This window comes from Neodiprion pinetum, chromosome 6, assembly GCF_021155775.2.
Source record: "Neodiprion pinetum isolate iyNeoPine1 chromosome 6, iyNeoPine1.2, whole genome shotgun sequence".
Taxonomy (NCBI): domain Eukaryota; kingdom Metazoa; phylum Arthropoda; class Insecta; order Hymenoptera; family Diprionidae; genus Neodiprion; species Neodiprion pinetum.
Genome location: NC_060237.1, coordinates 182,693 through 206,260, shown reverse-complemented (window position 1 = coordinate 206,260; position 23,568 = coordinate 182,693). Strand labels below are relative to the sequence as shown.

The window sequence follows — 23,568 nt, the reverse complement described above, 5'->3', positions numbered from 1 at the left end:
TACAGAAGAAAGAGAGGGAGCGGGAGTCGTCTTCTCCTCTTCGTTCCGCTCTTCGACTCGACGCGATGCAGCCGGATGAGGTTAATCGCTACTTGACCCAATTTTATTCTCTCGCCTTAATGCCCGACTCGGGAGAGAACAATGCCACTCTGTGCCGCGCCCACCTTCTTCGACAATGCCGCCGCCCGACGACGCCGACCTGATACGTCGTCTTCGTCCTCTCAGAGTCACCTTGACGCCGACGTCGAGACGCCGCTGCTGCTCCCCGAGCACTTTGCGACTCGGCTGGGCGTTGAGGCTGAAAATTTCCATACATCGTCGTACGGCCCTCGTGTCATTTTGCTAAATTGAGCTGAAAGTCAAAGGTGCACGGGTTAATTCCTCTCTGCTTTTTGTTTCGTTCTTTCTCTCTCTGTTTTTCTCACATTTCCCTCCGCGATCGTTGCTGTCGAATTAACGACAATTCACCAGTCGCTAAATATATCATCTTGGGTACGGTGGGTGTTGAGTGAAAAATTGTGCACAACTATTATACTCGTACGGCCTTTGAGATATCAAACTAATTGAAATGCACCGGCTGTAGCAAATTTAGTTACTTCTTCTTTTTTAAAGGAGAAACTCTTTGCGTCAGGCTTTTCTCTACGAGTCTCTCGTCAGAGATACTGGTACGTCGCGCTGAAGCAATAATCCTTCTGGGTGATTGAATGCTGCTTAATCTTTTCGTTGTGGAGTTTCACCACTCCCTGTCCGCAGACAGCTTCATTCTTTCGTTCCGTATGTTTTTCTTTGGAAAATTTATGCATAACACAAGCAAACAGGCGAGCAAAAGTCTCTCTTACCCTACCCATCGTGGTCTCGCTCGTGTTAAAATATGATACAACAAAGTTCTAAAATTAGTTTTCCTACACCAAATATTTTCATCGGGATACGAACGGAGAAGTGCCCGGTATTGATTCAGGCCCTCGCGTCGTTCCTCGAAATTTTCTACGCCCTCGTCGCTTTTTTGTATGAGTTTGAATTTTACTGTTTTCTTTCCTTTGTCCGCTCGTCTTTGAACATTGTTGAAAATTCTATTCCCGATCCACGATCGGATCCCTGGTTCCGATTCCCAGCCCTGTGGTGTGCTGTGAACGATACGCGTGCATGGCAGGATCGTTACCGTGTGACAATAAAAAGTGTGTGAGACCTCGAACGGGAGTGAGAGAGCAGGAGAGCGGTGAATCGATATTCAATGAGTGTCTTCCCGTGATTCCATCGCCCGAAGGGACGGAGAGACGAAATTTCGTTTTTTCCCCGCATCCTTTGTTCCATGTTCCATGCCTTACGCTTGCTCGCTCTGTAAGCGGACCACGAGTTTCTCTCCTCAGCCGTTCGCGGCGTAAAATATAAGAATATAAATAAATCGAATGAATGAAGAAAGACCGAATAGGCGGGGCGAAGAAGATGAGAAGAAAAAAGAACCGTAACGTCCGACCAGAGAGAATATCGTGACTGAAATATATATTCAAATCACAACTCTCCCCGCCGCCTGGACGGGGATAATCGGATCACATAAACTGATTTTTCAATTTAATTTCATGTTTCAATTCCTTTGGCCACACGCGGAACCGGCCTGCCGCAGCCTGCCGCCGCAGCAGCAGCAATGACGCCCGGAACGTATATCACTCTGCACGTCTGTCGTTTTCTTCTTCCTCCTCCCCACCTCTCTTTATCTGTCCGTTTGCGGATAGAAATAACAGCATAAGTAGTGCTGTAGCAACAACGGTGTGCTCTATTCGTTGTTTACCGGCGACTGAGCAACTAATCGAGCCACCGCAGAGATGAACCGGATATTTCGTGTTTCCTGCCATGTAACGCACACTTTGTCCCCAAGATTATACCGATCGCGTTTCATTGAATCGCGGTCTCGTAACTCGCCCGGGTCGTGCATCGATTTCGTATACACGCAGCCATATAATCGCCGGATATTCGTCGGTCGAACTGACGTCAGCTTCTCGTGGAAGCCTCCGAGTTTCACTAACTGTCTAACCGTTTCAAAAACGCGATGTAAATAATCGAATTTTCAAGGCCTTGGAACTCATTTGAACTAGTAGAAAAAACAATAAAAGGCAAAGAAAAAAAAAAAAAGTAATAAGGATAATCAGGATTCATACGCCTACCTGCACAAAGAAAAGGAATGCAAGGAGAGGAGAAGAGAAAAAGTATCACCCTATTGCAGGGTCAACCGCGTAATAAGAATTACATTATGGCATTTTGCTGTTCCACGATCTTCGCAAATTCCTCGCCAGAAATTTCGATGACCGGGTCACTCGTAACGGGGAGGTAAAATTAAAATGTCCTTGTGTTTGCCGTCCGACGAGAGAGCCTATGTACTCAATAAGATTTATAGAAAAGATAGGAAAAATAGGGAAACCAAAATGAGAATAACAACACGAGGAATGAAAAAAGCGGAGATGTAGAGCCCGAAGGTGAAAACACGTAGAGATAACGCGATAGCCGCGCTTAAACGGCCTGCAATACTAGGTAATAGCCTTACAGAGTGCTGGCTTCAGGGTGGTCGGAAATAAAAAAACTGTGAAAATCAGGGAAACCAGAAGGTAAGCCGACGCCTTGGAGCCCTGCAGGCGAGTCGGCCAGCGGGCAGCCAGCTTGTCTCTCAGTTCGGTCGCGGGGACGGGAAGAAAGAAGTAAAAAAAGAATAGCCGTAACATCGCGCCGGTCTCTCGCCGTGTCTTGACGCGATAATGAGATTTATGGTAGCCAAAAACGTGGTGGTGATGCCGCAGATAGCACTCCCCGTCGGGAGTGTCTCTGCTCTGCTCTGCTCCGCTCTGCTCCTACCAGCTCGGCCTCTGTTACGCCGGCATTATCAGCCTATCTTTATAATATTTTGGTCAACCTGCACGCTCCGCCAAGATAAAGACTCGCCACCTGCTACACTATGGCAGGGTTGAAGTAAAAAAATGTTAATAAAATATAAACAGAGCTGTGCCAAAAACCGAACCATGAGTTATCACAGTGTCGATTGATATTTCGGTGCTGATTAGGTGTCATATGTTGCTCGATATTTTGCGGAACAACTTCATGTACGTATATTGCTGTTCTTGTACCTTAAAATAGACCAAAATCAACTCGTTTCGTACGCTCGCTAGTTGTGAGATAAATAGTTACGAAAGATAATGGTTGTGTTTTTTTCCAAGCTGATCAGACGACGCGTCAAAAATACCCAAAAAATTTTAGAAAGTTACGTCAACACAACGAAACATTGGAAAAACAGTCACTTTTCTATAATTTTCTAATACTTTGAACCCTCTGATGAACATCACTATCGTCAATAGAAACGATCGCCTCTGTCTCCTCTCGAGTCAAAAGGATCATCGGTATTTGTTCATCTATAGTTCTGTTTGACCGACAGCTGGGTGGCGGTCGGTTAAGCAGTTCGCAAAATCATCGAGATACTATGCCAATTGCGCTTTATTTACTTGGTCTAGCAAAAATTCCTCTCGAGTTATTGGGACTAAGCCAGTAGCATTTCAGTGAATAAGAGTCTGAACCACCAGGAGTTAATACGCTGGCGAGTGGCAAGTGTGATGCTGTGGCACTTTTAAGGGGCGGTATAGCGGTGGAATGCCTGTCGCTGCTGCACCCGGCTGCAGGTAGAGCCCGTCGTTTGCTGTGAAATAAACGCTGGTCGGGTGCAATCTGATTGTTGGTAATTTCGTTTCCCCTCGGATCGGTTGCTGCTGCGTCGTATCGACCACCATTGCCACCAATGCTGTTGAGGAGGTGGCCGAATGCCAAGCTCCCCGACCGCATTGAGTGCCGGGAACAAAACGACGCGGTCCCCTCATCAAGATCGGCTAATTACGTGGCGCCTCTCGTTTTCCGTTCGTTCGGTCTCTTCGCTTCCTCCATTTAAAACCGGCGGAACGAGCAGACGAATGACGTCCCTTCGTTAATTCGACCACGATCATGTTTTAGAAACTGTGCCGAACCGATTTTACGAAGTCTAAGAAACCAATTATTATTCATCCGTGTAAACTAACAATTTGTACTTTCGTGTTGCATTCTTCTATATCAGAGGCCCGTCAGAGTCTCGCATGGGGTACTATAATAATAGAGAATGTGTGACAGTGAGAATGACTGTGAACTCTGGTGAGGTGTCTCAACAATCCATCGATAAATTACGCTCACTTTTTCACATTCGGAGTCACGCTGATCTGGTTAATTAATGCTCTAGATACTATAACGAGGAATTTAGTGGATCTGTTAACCCTCCGCCGGCTATCCATCACGATATCGTCATATCTAACTTTGGCACGTCCTGGTATCTCGGGAGGGGGAAGTGGATGCGGCTTGGGACCTGCATCTAAAAAAACTTCACGGTGGTATTTGCTCACACGCGCAAAAACGGTAGTATGCGTTAGGAACTTGCGAAGCTACGATCGTTCGAAGTTTGAAAGTGAACGAATTCGTCACCGATAGCCGGCGGCGTCAGTTTTTTCGACTTTTGACTTGCGTATAAAATCCACATTTTCTCGTTGAAAATCAAAGTTTCTGACCCTATTTATCAAGTTTACCTAAATAGTATGTTATGACACTGTTGTGGGAAATGTTTTCTTTACCTTGCTCGAGGTTGTTCGCACGAGCAAAGCGAGTCTGAACTGTCATGTAACATGTCAACATTCATTTTTTCACTAATAAATTACAAATTTTTGCGATGAAAACATTGTGTTTTCATGAATACTCCAATTTTATGCGAAATTTCTCCTTTCGCAATAGCCCATTTTCAGGTGGTGAAATAAATAGGTGTTTTGGAACCGAGCCCAATGAAAGTAGGTTTTTTTAAAAGACCATAGTATCGAGAATAAAGCCCTAGAATATTTTTTCTTAATAGAACTTTGGGTTCAAGACATCGATTTTTCAGTGAAATGGTCAAATTTATCCGTTTTGCGCTGTTTATAAATTCCTATTTGTTAATGGGTGAAACATTTTGGGACGAAAACTGTTGGATTATTGAGATGAGACCCAAAATTGGTTCCCTGAATTTTTTGGGAATTTTCGGATACTCCTAAGTGGGTTGAAAATAGCCGATGACGATATCGTCATGGATAGCCGGCGGAGGGTTATACGAATCATGGCAACTAGAAGCCTGTGGAATTTTCTCGTACCTGGTGTCTAATGGACGAACGAATTTCTCTTCTACGTAAACAGACATAATCATAAATACTCACGACTCTCTGTCGAAGATATGTATAAACAACGACGAGCATTCACTTACCGGGAGCGCTACGTCGTTTCTCATGACGCAGCGGCTATCAACCTCCGTCAATCCGTCTCTCGTGTCACATAAATACACTACTATTCGGGTCGCACGTGGTCACACTGTGCACTATAGTATCTACTACCGACACCTAGGGCGCAGTGCGAACGAAGCCACCCTCCCTAACTCACGACTGGCATCAAAGGACGTCAGAAATAACCAGGTCGTATATCAGTGCGTTTTACGCTTTTCTCTTGGATTCCCTGCGGTGCAGCGGTGGTCGATGGACCTCCTACTTCTTCTAGATGCACATCTAATTTTTATCGATTCGGTTTATACAACTTTTACCCTAATGTGCAGTTATTCTTTAACGTTTTCGCTTTTGTTTTCAATTGCCATACAATTCACATTTCAGTCTCTAGTAAGTCAGGTAGGTTGAATGAAACTTGATTTACAGTAACAGAATACTATTCGATATTTTTATGTATGACCTACAGCGAGTTACGAAAACGAGAGATTGAAAACTCAACGTCGAGACAGTTCAACTGCGAAAATATTAACGGAAAATATTAACGGAGATCTAACGATCGATCGTGATTTTCGAGTCATTAAGCCTGGATAAATGATGTTCATTTTCTTCCAGTCTCGAGGCAACCGCGATCGGTTGTTAAACGTACGGTGTAGATACTGCATAAAGTGAATCTGCAACAGGGAAAAATGCCTCGCACATTTTGCAGCAAGCCACAGATTTAAAATATTCACGTTGTTGGATAAGAGCGAAATCTGTGGATGAAAGAGCGCGCGATGAGACGGAAACTTTCAAACTTTCAGTGACGGAAATGAAAGGACGAACCACTTCTGTTGCCGGTGGTAAATCAACAGGGTTAGATGCGAATGAAAATATACAGAAAATAGTGGCTGGCAATGAAGCAAGACTCACGACGACGATGACAGCGGCACACATTTAATCGCTCCAAGTAAAAAGCATGCAACGGGTAAATAATTCACGGGACACAAAGAAATTAATCTTCCGTTTGTAAGAAGGAAGATTAAAAGGTTGTGCAACAACAGATGGGACTCTGAATTGTACATAGTATATCCAAGCGTATACATTATAACGGTGAAACTCGCTCCACTGTATGCGTATGTACATACAATCCTACCTATTCCAAATGTTGAGGAAAAAAAGTTTGTGAAAATTCATCAGCCAATTACTTTCCAAGATACATTAAGTTATCCCTTATTTCGCATGCGAATTCGTGCTACAATATACCGCATATCTCTCCTTCCCTCTCGTATTATTTCCTATTTCTCAAAGCCAATTTCACACGCTAACTACAGGTATAAATTGCCATCCAGCAGAGCCGCCACTCGCGTTACTGTTTAATCAACTGTATAAATTTTGGCGCTTCCAATGAACCCTCAGTACATTAAAGAAATGACGTCTAAATTAACACAGTGTTTATCCACGGGTTCGTTTTGTAACGGACAGCCAAGCAAGGAAAGGGGAAAATAAAAAAAAACATCGGTGCACGTTTAGCGGTGGTAAATTCACAGCGTGCCGTGTCGACCCTCGTGCTTTTTTCAACGCCGTAAGTCCCATCTCTACGGTAATAAAAAGAGAAATTCTTGAAGTCGAGAAGGAAAAGGTTACGGTTAGGGGAATATCAGGCGTAGATCTTGGAACTTGAGTATCTACGTGCACCAACCTCTGCGGAAGGGTTTCTTCCTCCTAGTACACGGTGTTATCTAACCGGTTCGAGTTTGCCCCACGGGTCATTGGCTGCGATGACAGAGTGGATTCTCGGCGTTCGTTTGATTGTCTTTTTCTCTTTTTCCACATACTCTCTCTCGTGCTCTTCTTTCATGTGCGTTTCACTCCCCCCCCCCCCCCCCTTTTCTCGTTCTCTTTCTCCTCGTCGCGTCATTAGGAATGGTTCACCACCGTGTGTGTGTGTGTGTGTGTGTATGTGTGTGTGTGTGTGTGCGTGCGTGCGTGCGTGTGCGTGCGTGCGTGCGTGCGTGCGTGCGTGCGTGCGTGCGTGCGTGTGTGTGGGAGGTTAATACAGAATGGGTAAACTAATAAACAGGATTACTTACGAAGTTCGAACTCGGTTGTTTACTCTTTTGATTATTCATTTCACTAACAGATGTGTTTTGGCAAGTTTTAAGTCTTGCCAGTATGCAATATGCCCGGTACTGAAAAAAAAGTAGAATTGTGTCAGCTGGCGGTTAAAAGGGGCGGAAGAGAATGGATTGATTTTTCCGATAGCATGTTACTGATGGTAAAAATCAATGCTTGTTGGCTTCTGATGTAAATTCAATGGCTATATACAGTATGGCAATCCTCTGTGCTAACGGGGCGGAACAATATCCTTTTTTTTTCAATTCTTGTTCGTGTTATTTTTTTTCTACCGCCCATGCAAGCGATGGGCCGTAATTCACTAAACCAAACGCTTTGGAGAAAAACAATGAGAGTCCAGTTTTCGATTACGCTAATCTGTCGTCATCACTATAATCTAACGGCGCATTATATTAAAGCTTACAGGACGGATATAACTGGCTAAGATACTTTCACATCCGTCAATGCCAAGTCTGGTTTGAACACGGGTCCGAAATTTGATGATTGGAATTAGAAAATCTATCCTCGTGTAGTGAATGCCACGGCAATTTATAGGAGTTTATAAATCGTCCAATTAATTCCTTTACATCGGCTTAACTGCGGCGTTATAAGGTCAGAGTGAGAACGGGATGGATGGGTCGATAGGTGCGGGTACCGATTGAATAGGCGGCAGGGGTTCGATGGTATTTAAACTTCGGCAAACTTTCTGTACGCAATTGCCATATTTCAATAGACCTAGTTATACTGCATATAGGCGCCTAGAAGAACCATTCAGTCGGGGATTGTTCGAATTTGAACAAGTTGCGAGCAGGAATGAGTGATGATAGGAAAGGAGGAGGGAAGAACATTCGATCACTCGCGAATATACTTGAGGGCAATTCGAAGGTGCGAGGGGGTAATGGTAGACATCACAAAGAAGAAAGAAAATCCGCAACGCAACCGCGAGTCGCGACCTGACTGACTCCTGTACTGTTTCATTCTCTCACGATCGTTGATCGATTCTAATGCATTATCGGTGCAGTGTCCAAGTCTGTAAAAGCTGTTGTACGATCGGTCTCGTTAAAGATCGATGGTGTTCTTATTCGGATCAGATGAACGACGGGCGGTTTAATGGTCCGGTTTCCATCAAGTGGTTACTACAGTCAAGTTGACGGGAAGAAATGCCCAAGCTAAACCTAATTAGGACTCCATTAGGTGAAATTGGTCGTACGCATATAAACGTAATTGCCATAAAGATCTGCGCGAAACCCATGGGTCAAACTTGGGTGTATTATATCGGCTGTATGTGCGATCGGTTAGTATCTGCGGTGTTGGGCAGTTGGTGTCTCCGGAATTGTGAACCGGGTCAAATGACGCAATCTTCTCTAACCCCCTCCTACCCTACGCCTACTTTCTCAGTCTCCTTTTCTACAGCTTTGGGACTAGTCGGCTAGAATTCGAGAGACAATTTTCATGGCTGTAGCAATTAAAAGAGAAGAGAAAAAGCACTTGAGCCGTACAGACGGATGGATAAATATTATTTTCACCCCCCCTCCTCCCGGAAAATGCAGCACAGTCTCCACTCCGCTTTTCAGTGTAACGGAACCACGAGATGGGGGCTTCTTTACCCTCCACCGCGGGCTTGTTGAAATTAATTCAGGTGCATGACAAGACACCTTCTCGCCCCCTCGTCCTTTCACGTTTTCCGGAATCATTTCTTACACAGCTTTTAACCGAAGGCGAAGAGAGAGGAGGGCTGGGCAGACGAAGGAGCGAACCGGGGGCATTAAATGGAAGCCATTAATCTTTGCAGTGGCTGTTCGTTACGGTTCTTCGCGGTCCGTTATCTCGAATCGCGGGGTTGTTTTCTGCAGGGTAGGTATATACGGTGTACATATATTTGTAGAGCGGTATAAGGTATAATATTCCGATCGTTCGTTGAATCATTTTACCACAGCTTGTCTGTATGCCGTTGGTGGCTGCCGCACAAAAGATGATAGCGTGGGTTCGTGCCATCTTGACTCAAGGTCATGTCTCGAAGGTCTCCTTTCTACCCTTTCACACCGCAGAAGGAGAGGTCACTCTATCGTGGCGCTAAAACTGCGGCCTTCGAAAGAAACTCGGTTGCATACGGCTGAGATTCTGGTCCGGCTCGAATGACGCGCAGCACGGAGTCATCAGCTGTTGTACGAGACGATCTCGCATGCGAAGGCGCCAAATACCGCGTTCGTTATGTCACAATCAGCCGTCTCGTACAGGGGAGCTCACAATGATCGACACTCATCTCGCATGTATGGCTGGGGCAGTACTTTATGAATTTACTGCTACTCACGAGTAGCACACCTACTTTCCGCCCGAGGACAACGAGAACACAGACTCGAGTGTCACGGAATCCTCTTCCTGTCTGAGTGGAACAGAGTGAAGCGAAGGGCTCGGGAAGGAGGAAGTTTCTTTAATCGTAACGTTACGTGTCGGTTGGTACCAAAGAAGAGAAGAGAGATTGTCTCCTAGGGAACCGGTGCGCCGTAAAAATTGCGTACATTCAGCATTACCGATTGCGGTTTCGGCGAGCCAGTTGATTTTTTCATAAACCTGCCGAGATTACTTGCGGGATATGCTGGCGCAGAGCAGCCAGCCACTAAAAATTCAGCATTTCGCTTTTCAATATATTCAGAGAAAACGAGAGATTCGAAATGACGACGAAGCCGCTCGGCGAAAAACCGCTTCGCAAATTGAACCGAAACCGGAAAGATCTCGTCTCGGTTTGCGGGTCTCTTTTACGTGCGGTTTTCACATAACCGTAGGTACGAGCCCATTGCCGTTATGTACTGAAATACGAAATGCCGAGAGAAGATTTTCACACGCGCAATGGTGGAAAATATCGTTCTTCCGGCCGTAGCCGCGCCGCGTACCCTGGGAAACGGAAACAGAAGGCGAAGCTGTACAAACTGCTGCATTCGCTTGAATGCACTAGAATTGTCGATATTTGGCGGAAACCGATTATATCCTGGGTGTATGAATTGTGCCAAAAAAGATTTCATGACTGTGTGTGAAGTCCAGGTCACAACTTACATTTCCACGCAATTCTTTGCTTGTCTGCAGAATTTAGCTTATTATGGGTGGAGATTCACTCGGCCAGAAGCTGCTTCATGAGGTCAAAAAATTAGCACCTGGCCAATGAGCCATGTTCGAAGGGTTCTCTAAACCTCTTCCAATCACAGCTGCTTGGGTTCACCGCAATTTATGCCCTTGAGCAAAGCGGGCAAGGTTATTCAAGTGAGACTAATTCGTTGTGTAGCGAGGTTGGAGCTAGCGAAGATCGTCTGTCTTCAGCATCGCGGTTGCCGGAAAATGGATTTACGCATCAACCACGGATGCGGGAAATATCAGGTAGAGTTTTTCCCAGCTCGTTGGGCCTCGCCGATGAAAGATAGAATGTTTTCCCTCCTAAAATGTCCTTCGACAATTATCGCGAGTCAAAGAATTTGACCCCTATTTTCTATCAATCATTCCTTATTGGTGAAAGATTCCATGCGATCGGTTTTTTTCTGCGTATACGAAGAAATTGTTGATTATTAGCTGATCACTCCGGGAACTGAACCTCAAGTGATCGAATAGATGAATGAGTGCCGAAAATCAACGTACTTGTCACACATACGTTGAGGTGTGTTTCGGCATAGTAACTCGTTCGGTAATTAATTGACAAAGAAAAATATAATACTTTCTTCATTCAGTCGCCGAGGACCGGGTTTCAAACACCCAAAGCAAAATCATCCACGAACCTCAACATTCGGTAAATGTCGAGGCATGAGCATATTTCCCACCGTGTCCAGTGCTTGCTCCTGTTTGCCGAACGGACCGGGCTGCTGCAGAGCAGCTTGCGCGGTGCGGTAAATTGCAGAGGCGGTCGGGCTGAGGCTAATATTGACGTAACTAAATCGAGATAAATAACGTTTTTACGAATCAACGTTGACAATCGAGAGTCCATCGCCAGCGGACCCCGGAGCTTACCGGGTTCTGCGAGTTCGGGAAATGGATGGGAGCTTGACCGAATGAATACCAGAGGTGCGTTCCCCTTTCCGCTAGCGGGTGACAAATGGCTGCTACTGATTAAATCAATCCCGGAGATATGCTCCCGGAGTGACGTGTGCGAACGATGGACGACGTGCTGCGGTGCCTCGCCATTTACGATCAAAACCCTCGCCAATGACCCTTCCATTCTGCCCTTCCCACTCTTCGCTCATACGAATCTCCAAAGCGGGCGACGTTTAATCATTTGTTTTCCGTCCACCTGAACGGTGGACATTTGTTGGTCGTCAAACTCAAATGATCAATTTACAGCCGCTATTGCTGCTGGTGCCGCTGTTCGATTGTTTACTCTGGCGGAGGCTCATGGTGCACCCCTTAGGATTCGCAATGCCCGTTTACGGTATTTGGAAATGTAGGCGGGGGTACAGATACATGTTTATAATTATATTTACTCCAAAAATTACACTACTTCTGCACGAAGATATCAGACAGGGTTCCTAAGCGTTCATGGAATTCTGATGTTACGCAGAGAGAGAGAGAGGCGTGGCGTATAAGGTAGATATAACGCAAAGTACTTACGTCGGCTGGCTGCAGGTTGAAGGAATCGTTTCAAAGAAGATATTCAGTATGTAAGGGAACTTCTTGATGATTGAATTAAGAGACGACGAGGAGAAGAGGCACTCTCACAACGTATAATGGCTTTGGCGTGGATGTTTCCACTTGGATTTTGCTAGATTTAATTTTACCGATCGAATAATCCGTTTCGTAATACCTACCCAGTCTACCGAAGAATCCCGACGTATTTCATAATTTATTTGATCAAACAAGCAAACTTGGTCTTTGTTCATTCAATTGTCATTTGCTGTGGCCGCCCAGTTTAGTTGATACTTACAATTAGTCAGCGTATGACTCAAAGTGTGAAAAGATATTCCTGTATATTTTCCGGAGAAGAAAGGTTTGTAAAAGAAAAACAAATATATTTTTTAAGATATTCAGAAGTCGTTTGGGAAGCGAGGAATACTTATGGCGGCTTGGATGGCGATTTACATGTTTAATTTCACAGCGGACCACCTCTTCCCAGAGCTTTAAAAAGAAAATAGAATAATTGCACGGTGTGCTCGACGAGTGCGAGTGCGTGTGAGACAGAGAGAGAGAGAGAGAAAGAGAGAGAGAGAGAGGGAGAGGGAGAGGGAGAGGGAGAGGGAGAGGTGACGGCTGAATTTGTTATGGCAGCGCACAGGAAGGGAGGAGGCCCAAAGGTACGTTATGGGTTTTCAGGAGCGGCGTATACGGTTTTTCGTTTTCACAAAATGTACGGAAATGGGATAGATATCGGAGATTGAAGGGAGGTGGCGCGCCACAGCAACCGCCTATCATATTGGAAACTGCAGATACGATCTGCATGAGCTCGCTTGAACTCCGTGCGACATATTGTTGAACTTTACTTACTCTTGCCTAGTAGGTAAATTGAAAGGTTCGCTTCGGTGCACCCCGTGCCTTCTGAAAGCACTTACTTTTCTATACAGAATCGGGTAAAGAACATATAGTATCGATATGAAGCCTCGCTCATATCCCATGGGTTAGGGGTGCATCGTCGTCGGTGCCGACGAGCCTGTTGTTCCGCCTGGCATGTCAGTAACAGTATCCGAGACACGGGGAATAAAAGAAAGACATACGAGTTCAAAAGAGGACTGCAGGGAAAAGAAGACCCCCTCCGGGGGCTCAATCCTCTTCCAGGGGAACCTCTTGATCCGAAGAAAAAAACGTTTTGAAGCTGCAAGCTAAGGACGAGTTCGATTCGCCGTACGCTGTCCGCTGTGAGCGAAGATGCCTACGTTCTTTATACCCTCAGGATCCAGGGCGCTTTTCTTTACTTTTTTCCTCGACCTCGGGTCGAACTCCCGTTGGTCGGCATAGCGTCTATAAGACCCTAATCTCGTTTTCAAGAATCCATACCAGATGGACATCCCACTGTTGCGTGTATTACATATATATGTATACGCGCGCGCGCGCGTTTGTATGTGTATGCGTGCGTGTACAGATAAGATAGACCGATGGGCAAGCTCCTACGTTCGTTTCGACCTGTAGTAAAAGTTGTGGAAGCAAGAAAGAAGAAAAATATGTGGCCTGAATGCAATGAGAAATCGTGTAATACCGAAGATGGTGGACGAAGAACTCAATTGAAACCGCGTGGTCTCTTATACTTTTAAGGGTATGAAAAAGAATGTAAGGATCTATAGGGGAAAATGCGAGGTTAATAAACCCGGCCTGTGGCAGAGAAACAGCGGCGGCGTGGCAGCGGTGTGAGGATCGAGGAGGAACCGCGGTAAGATAGCGTATTTTATCGGATAACCCACGACGCGTGTTATCAGCTGAATATGGTAGAAGGAGTGCCCGCGATAGCGGCGGGTATATGGCCTTTATCCGTTTATCCGTTTCATTCCATCCAATCGAGTCACCGGAAGGTGATTATAGCCAGGTACCCAACTACGCACCGCTGCTTCTGACCGAACCGGTGACCCTGGTTCGCCTGCCTTTACCGCATCCCCGATTCATCCCCCAGTTGGAGATTCTTAGGAAACACCGGGCTCCAGGGTTGGTGGCGAAAGAGTTCCGTCAACGACGTCACGGAATTCGCAATAGATACGGGGAACCGGAATTTCGCCGTTGGAAGATCGAAAAATCATTTTGTCAATGTTAGTTACTATTTAGAGTACGGTCGCCATTTCTTTCCCGAGGGATCGGTCTAAGTTGTGGGTCACGTTTCTTAACACCGACTCGTCGGGCATTCGAACTTTGACCTTCCCTTTGTGTGATCTTTGAACACCTCGGTATAGTTTCCGCGCTAAAACTCAATTCTGCAGGCTGGGACATAGCGTCGAGTAATTTCGACCATCCCGCTTTCTCCAGGTTCACGGTCGGTTGCAGAGGCTCGTAACTTTTCTTACACGCTACTTGGTAATTCAGAACTGCTACTGACTCTCCGGACTCCATCCGAAACTCCGGGGTGCACCTACCTATCCTATGAAAATTCACAAGATGCCCTCGACTTTTCAGAATTTATTTAGAAAAGGAAAAAAAAACAACTGCCTGTTAAGTTACAGCGTTATTAAACTTTAGAAAAATTTCATTGGCCGCCGTATATCGATTGAATGCTCTTGTATACTTACTTTTTTTTTTTTCAATCGAGCTCTCGCTCTCGGCATTATATGCGGTGTATAGCCGCAGTAATTACTGTGTAACGTTTACACGTGTCCGCATACGTGTGTTTTAACCCGTCCACATCCACAGAGATTAACGGGGGCGAGGCATATTTCGTCCAGAGCGAAAGATAGCAACCGCTTGGTCAAACTGGTATACGGTAGTAGAATTGCGTTATCGCGTGTGGCACACGGGTCGCTCGTCTCTGTTATCATTCCGGCGAACTGTCACGCAGCGAGAGTTCGACCGTCCGACCGGTCGTCGTCGTCGTCGTGTTACCCATTGGTCAAAACATCGTTCACTCAGTTCCGCTTCACAATTTCCCTTACTTGTACACAATTGCAGGCTGGCTGGTTGGTTGCCTCGCTTACCGTACCGATCAGGAATGTACACACTAATTGGGTATTAAACAAAACTAAACGGTCAGATAAAGTCACTCCGCACACAGACAACCATCGAGACCTCGAGGAAGCCAGGTGCTCCCATATTTGCTGAATTTTCCGTTGTTTGTACAAGTATTGTAACATTGGGAAGCAAGAAAAATAACTTCGCAGTACTCCGTAAGGCCGAGAGCTCGGTCAAGTGACTTGTTCTCGTAGCTATTGAAGTTATTAAGTGCCATTGTTAATAAACATTTTTCCGTCGGGTAGAGCTTTTTGGCGGTAATAAAATTTCATTTTTATTAATTGCATCACTCAACTTGCGTTCATAGGTTGCCGCACCATCGATGCTGTATACCTACTTACAGCAGAAGTTTAAACTTCGCAAAATCGGACCACGCATTTCATCCGTGAGTGTTTAATGGTACGAAAATAGCAGTAAATACACCCATCTTTACGATCGATTAGGATATTCATTGGTGGTTACGAGAACGTGAATGCCAATCAAAGATAATAATTACCCGTACATCTAACGGGTTCATCGTGCTGTGCCGTGCCGTGCCGTGCTTGAATAACTGATGATCGCGTAATTTATGCAAATTAAACGTATGTGGTCATGAAAAAACAAAAAACAATGCGTGTCGCTAACGCGCTATTACCTCTGTTTCAGGTGTCCGTAAGGTGTGTTACCCACGTCCGGCGAGCTGCAATCGGGAGAAGAGAGCCGGCGGAACGCTGCGAGCAGTGGTCGGAAATCGAAGAGATATCAGCTCCAATAATGAGCTAGCGCGATGAGGAGAACGTGGCAGCGTTCGCTGCTCGCCTGGCCATGGGCTTGGCTGTGGATCGCCCTGGCGGCCACTACGGCCTCCCCGGGCACCTCGTCGGCGAGTGGATCAGCACCGAAAACGGGGCCGGCTGGGATGACGACGACGACGACGACGACGACGACTACGATGGCGCCGCCGGTCGTCCAGGAATTCAGATTTACGCAACCGCTTTACAACGTTTCGATACCGGAGAATTCGGTGGGTAAAACGTTCGTAGTGCCCGACGAGAAAATGGGTATAAGACTGGGCGCAGCTGACGGAAACGGCGAAGTGCGTTATAAGATAGTCGGTGGTGATAGAGACAAGTTTTTCAAAGCCGAAGAACGGATCGTGGGTGATTTTTGTTTTCTACTGATAAGGACTCGAACCGGTAACGTGGACGTGTTGAACCGCGAACGGAAAGATCGGTACGTTCTCGAAGTGCGGGCAACATCGACCCGCCGTGACGGCAAGAACAGACAGACGACCCTTGTCGACGCGGACGCAACCGTCGTCGTTACTGTCCTCGACACGAACGATCTCAGCCCCTTGTTTTACCCGACCGAGTACGAGGTGGCCGTGCCCGAGGACACTCCTCTGCATCGGAGCGTAGTCAAGGTGACTGCCGACGACGCTGACCTTGGCAGGAACGGTGAGATTTACTACAGCTTCGCCGAGGAGAACGAACAGTTCGCCGTCCATCCGGTCAGCGGCGTGATCACGCTCACCAGACCCCTCAGATACGCCGAGCGCGCCCTCCACGAGCTGACGGTCCTCGCTGAGGACCGTGGCGCCCTCGTCAGGTTCGGCGGTGGCGCGCCAAGCGCCAGCACGACCAAGGTGACGATCAGGGTGCGCCAGGTGAACCTCCATGCGCCGGAGATATACGTTCACCACCTTCCGGACGTCCTGGAGCACTCGAATTCGGACATTTATGCCATCGTGAGGGTTGTCGACAGAGACGAAGGGGCGCATGGGGAAATCGCGAGCCTCGACATAGTGGGCGGTGACCCTGACGGTCACTTCAGGGTTCGACCGGTCGAGAATTCTGCCGACGGTAAGTCCGGTGAGTACAACGTTGAAATCCTCAGACTCTTGGATCGCGAGGTTGCACCCCAGGGCTACAACCTCACCCTGAGAGCCCTGGATCGGGGCGTGCCCCAGAGATTCAGTTACAAGTCGGTACCCGTTCACCTTGCCGATCTCAACGACAATGCGCCGGTATTTAACCGCGAAATTTACGAGGTCAAGGTACCAGAGACGGCCCCGGTGAACACCCCGGTTATCAGGCTCAAGGTGACGGACGCTGACGAAGGTAAGAACGCACTGGTCTTTCTCGAGATCGTCGGTGGCAACGAGGGTGGCGAATTTTACATAAACGCGGACACGGGCATGCTCTACACCGCCGTGGCTCTCGACGCCGAGAAGAAGGCTTTCTACACGCTTACCGTCGCTGCTATCGATCAGGGAAACGCCGGGACCAGGAAGCAGTCCTCGGCTAAGGTTAAGATTTACGTCGTCGACACAAACGATAACGATCCGATATTCGAAAATTCGGAGATGACGGTGTGGCTTGACGAGAACGAGCCTGCGGGCACTTCCGTGGTAAAGTTAACGGCGAAGGACCAAGACTCGGGGGAAAACGCCTACATATCGTACAGCATCGACAACATCCGGAAGGTACCGTTCGAGATCGATCCGTTCACTGGCGTCGTGAGGACCAAACAGCTCCTCGACTACGAGACGATGAAGCGGGATTACATCCTTCACGTGAGGGCGAGCGACTGGGGCCTCCCTTACCGTCGACAGACGGAAATGCAGCTGCGCGTCAAGCTCCGCGACGTCAACGACAACAGGCCACAGTTTGAGAAGGTTGACTGCGCTGGTCACGTGCCCCGGTACGTTCCGATCGGTTCGGAAATTATAACCGTATCGGCGATTGACTTCGACGTCGGGAACATAATCAGCTATCGTCTTGTGTCCGGGAACGAAGACGCCTGCTTTTCCCTCGATTCCACAAGCGGGGTTCTCTCCGTTACTTGCGACCTTATGGATGTGAAGGTCTCGGACAGGGAGGTGAACCTTACGGCGACCGATGGCACCCACTTCGCGGATGTGACGCGAGTCCTCATCCACCTCGTAAACGCGAAACGCAACCTCGGCCCGCAGGCCGGAATTCTCACCGACGAAACCGGCGCCTTTGAGTGTCGCGACACCGGCGTCGCGAGGCGGCTAACCGACGCCATCGCCTCCGCGGAAAAGAACAACATGCCGAGCTCCGAAGACGAGTACGCCATGATGCCAAGTCGGTACGGCGACAACGTTCACGCTCCGGAGTTTATCAATTTTCCCAACGAAATCAGGGTGAACGAGTCCGTCGCGATCGGCACGACCTTGGCCAAACTACTGGCGCGGGATCGGGATCTCGGCTACAACGGGAAGCTGGTCTTTGGCATATCAGCCGGCGATCGCGACTCTGTTTTTCGCCTCGACGCGGACACGGGGAACCTGAACGTGATCAATCACCTCGACCGGGAACGCGAGAACGAGTATTTTCTAAACGTGAGCGTCTACGATTTGGGCAAGCCCCAAAAATCGGCCTCGAGGATGTTACCCGTCACCGTTCTCGACGTTAACGACAACGCGCCGAAGTTCGAGAAGACGCTGGCCAGCTTCAAGATATCCGAGAACGCTCTTAACGGCACGAACGTCTTCAGGGCAAACGCGACGGACGCCGATCTCGGCGAGAACGCGCGCGTCACCTATTCGCTCGCGACGGAGACCAACGACTTCAGGGTCGACCCCGTCACCGGGGTCCTCAGCGTCTTCGGGAGGCTCGACAGGGAACGTCAGGAGCTGTACGAGCTGCACATACGAGCCTCGGACAACGGCGGCTTCGGAACCGACGAACCGCCGCTGCACTCGGAAGCTCTGGTCCGCGTGACGGTCGATGACGTTAACGACAACCCGCCGAAGTTTGCTCTGCCCAGCTACGCTGTTAAAATACGCGAGGACGTTCCGACTTGGAGCGTCGTCGCCGTTGTCAGCGCCACGGACCCGGACGAGGGACCCGGCGGTGTCGTGGAGTATTTCTTGTCCGACGCTGCGATGAATGGTGAGGGGTTCTTCAAGATAGACAGAGTCTCCGGCACCATCAGAACCGCTCTGCCCCTCGACTTCGAGGAGAGGCAGGTTCACAGTCTCTCAATTATAGCCAGAGACAGGGGCGAGCCTCCGATGTCCGCTGAGACCGTTGTCATCGTCGAGGTCGTCGACGTCAACGAAAATCTCCACCCTCCGGTATTCGACGACTTCGTTGTATCGGCGACCGTTTTCGAAAATCAACCCGCCGGCACTCTTGTTACCACTCTCAAGGCCACCGACGCTGATTCCGTCGGCGGTGACTCCAGGGTCAGCTACACCATTCGCGGCGGCGACGGCATCGGCATATTCTCCATTGACGAACAAGGTTAGTATTGTAAACCTGTGGTGTCGCTTTAATTTGCTTTCGACCGTGAAACGACGGCAAATGTTTGGTATTAACAGCTCCAGAGCTCCCATCGATAAAATACCAAGGGAACGACCCGGTCGTCGTAATTAATCAACGGTTTCTCTAAACTCCGGCAGACCGAGTCTCTAATCGTCTCTAATCGGTCATTTTACGGTGGCTACCCTAAGCCGACTTGCCCTTTATTTTTTCAAATTATATTTATGTTAACGATGTCAACTCGTTATTATCTTTACGAACTCGTAATTCTCGGTCGGCTAACCGATGCGGTCACAACTTGCGAGACTTGTTCCACCTCGATTTATCCATTAAGGCATAAACCAATAAATTTCTTCCGGTCAATTAAACGGGGCATCAGAAGTTGGACGTAAACTATCCACCGTAGACACAAATGACGCGAATCTACGCCCCTCGTTTCCGACCCGGAAACTCCTTAAATTTTTATTACCTTGACCGCTATTATACGTCGGAGACCGAGGTCGACCCAATTAGCCAGATAAATTTTCCACCCTCATCGGTTATTATAGCGTCCTAAAACTTTGACGATAAAAATAATTACCAATCGCGATCGTACGATAATTTTTATTCCGCTAATCAGCTCTCATTAATCACGAGGCCTTTCAAATCGACCATTTAATTTAGAGACGAGAAGTACGCTTAGTAGTCGCATGGCTTTGACCAATTGAGGTTCGAAACCTATCAAAACTGAACGAACGTTCGTCGAGATAAGCGAGGAATTTTCATCGTTGACAAGCGGTATCTAGTTAATAATCGTCACAAGGTAGCTGCAAGGACGGAAACTTTCATTCAACTCAAAGCTGTGTATAATCTTCCGAGGTAAATTTACACAGAATATAACGTGGACTTGTTTTATTGAGGTAGCGTGGAGGGTACGTCGCTTTTCCTGAACTAGTTCTTGCCTGGCCGTTGGAGGGAATCGTTTTGGTATTGTAGTACGCATAAAGAGGGTAACGCGAGTCAACAATAGGCGAAACACAACGCGTTTGCGCGCAACGGCTTATCGCCAGCGCAAGGTTCTTAGAAACGCACAGATACCCGGAGACGCGGTTGGACCGTCGAAGCAACGACGCCAGGCACGCGAGTTTAACGTTTTGGATTATAACCTAGGGTAAACTGCATCTCGAATGGGGAAACGTGATATAGTTGAACCTATTAATGGTGGCTTACTTGTAAGGAATCGTGTTCATTTTTGCACGATGAAGGGCCCAAGTTGTATAAAGTCGGCAATCACAGCCTAGAGTTTCTCTCAGGACTTGTAATAAGGTGGCAATTAATAGTCGATATTAAGTCCGCGTAACCACCCAGTAACGCTGCCGAATAACGCAGACCGTCGCCTTTTCCGACTCCCTTCAAGGAAAGCTTCCGATGCCGCTGTACCTGCTGAGTATCGCGTTTCGTCTCCGTACTGAAAATGTTATTTACATCGAGAGAAAATTTTTTTCACTTCGCCTTGCGCGAGTTTCGCTTTGGTATATGGTTCGATTGAACCATAACGCAATATATTATTTTTTTCTTTTTCTAAACTTCGGTAGCATTGGCCCCTCTTATTTATAACGTTGAAAATAAATGCAGGTATAAATGAAACAGGGTGAGAGATTGTCGAATCCGGAAGTAGGTACATGCGTCTACTGGAAAATGTCAGTCGTGTAAGGCAGATGTTAAATCGACGATCTCTGGTATGAGTCAAATACTTTACTGGGATATTATATACCTATATAGAGAAATTGCACGTCATCCGATATAATGGCCAATATCAGTGATACGGTATAGAGAAGCGATTGGCAAAGCGAACCATCGTAACCTGCCAAGTTACTTTTGTCCTCATATTTTTTATTGCCGTTGTAACAACAGCCGGGGACGACGGTGGCTGAAAGCTACGTTTTATACCCACTGCATGTCTATATACCGTAGAAAAACACTCCAAAGAGCGTTGGCAATTTTATGCGACTATTATAGGTGTAATAAAATGGGCAGAAAAGAAATACACCCAATGTGAAATAGACATGACCATCTAGTATAAAGCCGTCACGAAAGGCAAACAGTTCCGATTTCTCGAACTATGTGTTATATTATACTGCCAAACAAAAAGAAAAAAACAAAAACAAAAGAACAAAAGAAAGAAAGAAAAAAAAGACGAAACAAACGAAGGAAACGGAAGAAGAGAAAGAAAAAAAATTTTGCAAGCCTCCGGGATACGGTAACATTGCTACGTGCTCTGTGCTAAATCTGCAGCTCAGCCTTATCCGCCTCCGTTTTATCGCTTCGGGTACGTGAGTACATATTTCGAACTCAGACTGCGAATCACTGGGTAATTTTGCGGCGAGGTCTCTGCTGCTTAGTATCAAGAGAACCATATTTTCTTCCTCGAACTGGGTTCCAGAGAACTAGTCACATGATCTACGGGATTACTCTCGAGCTGTTGCAGCAAGGTCGGAAAAAGTTTTTGATCGTTCGTTGGCGATGGTTGGTAGAAGTTGTTTTTGACGCGACATAAGATCTTCGCGGGTGCATTTGTTATGCGCACATTTAACGATCCGCTTATGGAGCTTTCTTCTTTCAGTAAGTTTCACGGATGATCTCCAATCCGCGATGCAGGCACCAGCTTTGCTATCACAGCTCCTCTCGCTCGATTTTCATCTGCACTAATTTTTCGTCGATGCATAGAAATCCGTATTCAGGGCGACCGACTCTGTAAACCGCCTGCCGATTATAGTCAATATCGATCGAGATTCACGTCGGGCGAAAGGAACACAAATCTAGAGCGACACGACGGCGTGTATATTTGCATATTCAATACCTGCCGAGTAAATATTCATAAGTCATGCGGATGCGGCGCGTACGCTGCCGCACCAACGCCCGAAGCGGAACTCGCTATACCTACCGGCTGAAAATTCTTCTTCATTAGTAGCTCACAAATGTCGGCCGTTATTCCTGATCTCTGGACAGTCTGTTGTAACGTCCAGCTGCTGCTGGCTGGGGAATTTATTCATCAGTTTGCTTTTAACTCGTCGCGTTCCGCCCCCGAAGCTTGCGGCGCTGGAGGTTTGCAGAATAATCGACGCGTGATTTGGAAGTGTAATTATCCATTATTGTCCCTGTCAAACGTATCTAGTCGACGTCTACCAGTGTCTAGGCTTTCAGGCATATCGGCCCGCTAATAGAGATTCAATTCTATTCAATGAGATCCATCGCCTCGGGCCTCGACAACGGTTCTGTTCAGCTTGCGGCTGTATCAAGTGATGTATTATGCACTGCTGCACCGCCGCGACTAGAATCTGCATCGCTTCGTATACAGTCTCGCGTAGGATTCGAAAATTGGTAAATGCGTCTTTGAAATTAGGTAATTATTCGTCATCGGTCTGTGAAGGTTTTTCCCCCGGGGAAGAAACTGCCGACCCGCACGATCGTGCGCGATTCTTTTTCCGACGGAGAGGAGAATAGAGCGCGAGACAACTTGCGTCCATCAATTTGGCGAATCCAAAAATAAATGGAAAGCGCAGTGACTGACGCGTGGGACATGGTTTTTATTGTATCAATAGGACACGCCGGTGGAATAATATATATCCCGTCCAATTCGTACTAGGACATTGTTTCGGGGGATTTGAATTTATTGCTATTCTCAGCGGGTAAACGAGACACGAACGATAACAATACGAATTTCTCCTTCTACCCTTTATTTGACACAAACTCTGTGCTTCCCCGCTCTTCTTTTACCCTTGCCTGCATTCTATTTTTTTCTTTTTGCCAGAATATTTTGCAGCGGCGTTCGCGCCCACCAAACGAACGGGCGAATACCGTGGTTGTTAATATTTGTGTGAAAATAATTCACTCGTTGTACACCCACTTCCAAACGAAAGTATTGAGGTATACATGATCAATATTTGCGGTTTGACGTCGTTGCGCAACTAATTCTCAGATTGAAAACCTTGCAGGACGGCAAAAAAATACCCCAAATTTCTTATCCGTCTGCAATTGATCGCTCCCTGATCTTGCGAGACCGGAGATAATTGTACTGGCATCTGGTGGATGCGACTATAACGATGAGTGCAAAAGGTAGAATCAATTTTGTGATAAATTTAATCGTGGATTCGGCTCAATCGTCACGCCGTCAAAGAGGCTTCTAAAGTAGTTTTCGAATGAAGGATAGACAAATACAGATTGTTAAAAATTGTTCGGACACTGGATTCCTTTTACTTAGAAACACCCAGGGGGATCGGGTAAAATTCATGATACCCTACCGGACACTGAGTATTTAG

The 23,568-nt window shown here is 47.1% G+C and overlaps 1 protein-coding gene across 9 annotated transcripts in view; it reads left to right on the top strand.

The window, feature by feature from the left end:
* The window catches only part of kug (kugelei), a 235,591-nt gene that overhangs the window by 57,160 nt on the left and 154,863 nt on the right, over positions 1-23,568 (top strand). For all 9 annotated transcript variants that reach the window (XM_069136825.1, XM_046633697.2, XM_046633696.2 and 6 more), the window contains exon 3: positions 15,645-19,252. In XM_069136825.1, coding sequence (XP_068992926.1) covers positions 15,766-19,252 — 3,487 coding nt within the window. In that variant the 5' untranslated portion in view covers positions 15,645-15,765. The remainder of the gene's footprint in view (positions 1-15,644; positions 19,253-23,568) is intronic.